The following is a 578-nucleotide window of genomic DNA, read 5'->3' on the forward strand; positions in this document are numbered from 1 at the left end:
TGAGATGGGCTGGGCTCAGTGTGAGGTCAGGGCCAGGGCTCAGGTGTGACAGAGGCTGAGGGTCAGCCCTCCAGGGGAGCCTACCCTGTCCTGCGGCCACAGATGCTGGCTCCTTCAGGAACCTTCGATGGCACCCGCAGCGGCAGCTCCCACCATTCTGTCCCCGCTCCCCACCCCCACCCCCGCCCTGGTGTCCAGGGTGACCAGAGCCTCCGGCAGGAAGCCAGCCCAGGGCATCCCTGAGCGCCTGTCGCCATGGCAACCTGCCTGTTCGGCGCACCCACCTGGGTCCAGAACCGCTTTTCACGTTCCGGATGTGAACAGGGAAGGGCCTCCCAGATCCGCAGATTCCGCCCCCTCCTTAGCCCAGATGGGGAAACTGAGGCCCAGTGAGGAGGGAGCGTGGGACCTGTTGCTCAAGGACCTGATCCCGCGTGGGTCCAGGTGGGGGTGGGGGAGGGGAGTCTGGAGTCTGGTCCTCGGAGGGGCGGGCCCTTCACGCGCTCAAGTGCGGGGCCGGCAGCCCAGCAACCCGACACCAGCGATGAATAAATGATGCCCTGGCGGCCTGCGGCCAG

General features: G+C 67.1%; 1 protein-coding gene across 1 annotated transcript in view; it reads left to right on the forward strand.

Annotated features, from left to right (window-relative positions):
- The first annotated feature begins 370 nt into the window (after positions 1-370).
- TMIE (transmembrane inner ear) overlaps positions 371-578 on the forward strand; it is an 8,002-nt gene continuing 7,794 nt past the window's right edge. Inside the window, exon 1 of the mRNA XM_015568256.1 lies at positions 371-444. Coding sequence (XP_015423742.1) covers positions 371-444 — 74 coding nt within the window. The remainder of the gene's footprint in view (positions 445-578) is intronic.

This window comes from Myotis davidii, unplaced genomic scaffold (genome assembly GCF_000327345.1).
Source record: "Myotis davidii unplaced genomic scaffold, ASM32734v1 scaffold663, whole genome shotgun sequence".
NCBI lineage: Eukaryota > Metazoa > Chordata > Mammalia > Chiroptera > Vespertilionidae > Myotis > Myotis davidii.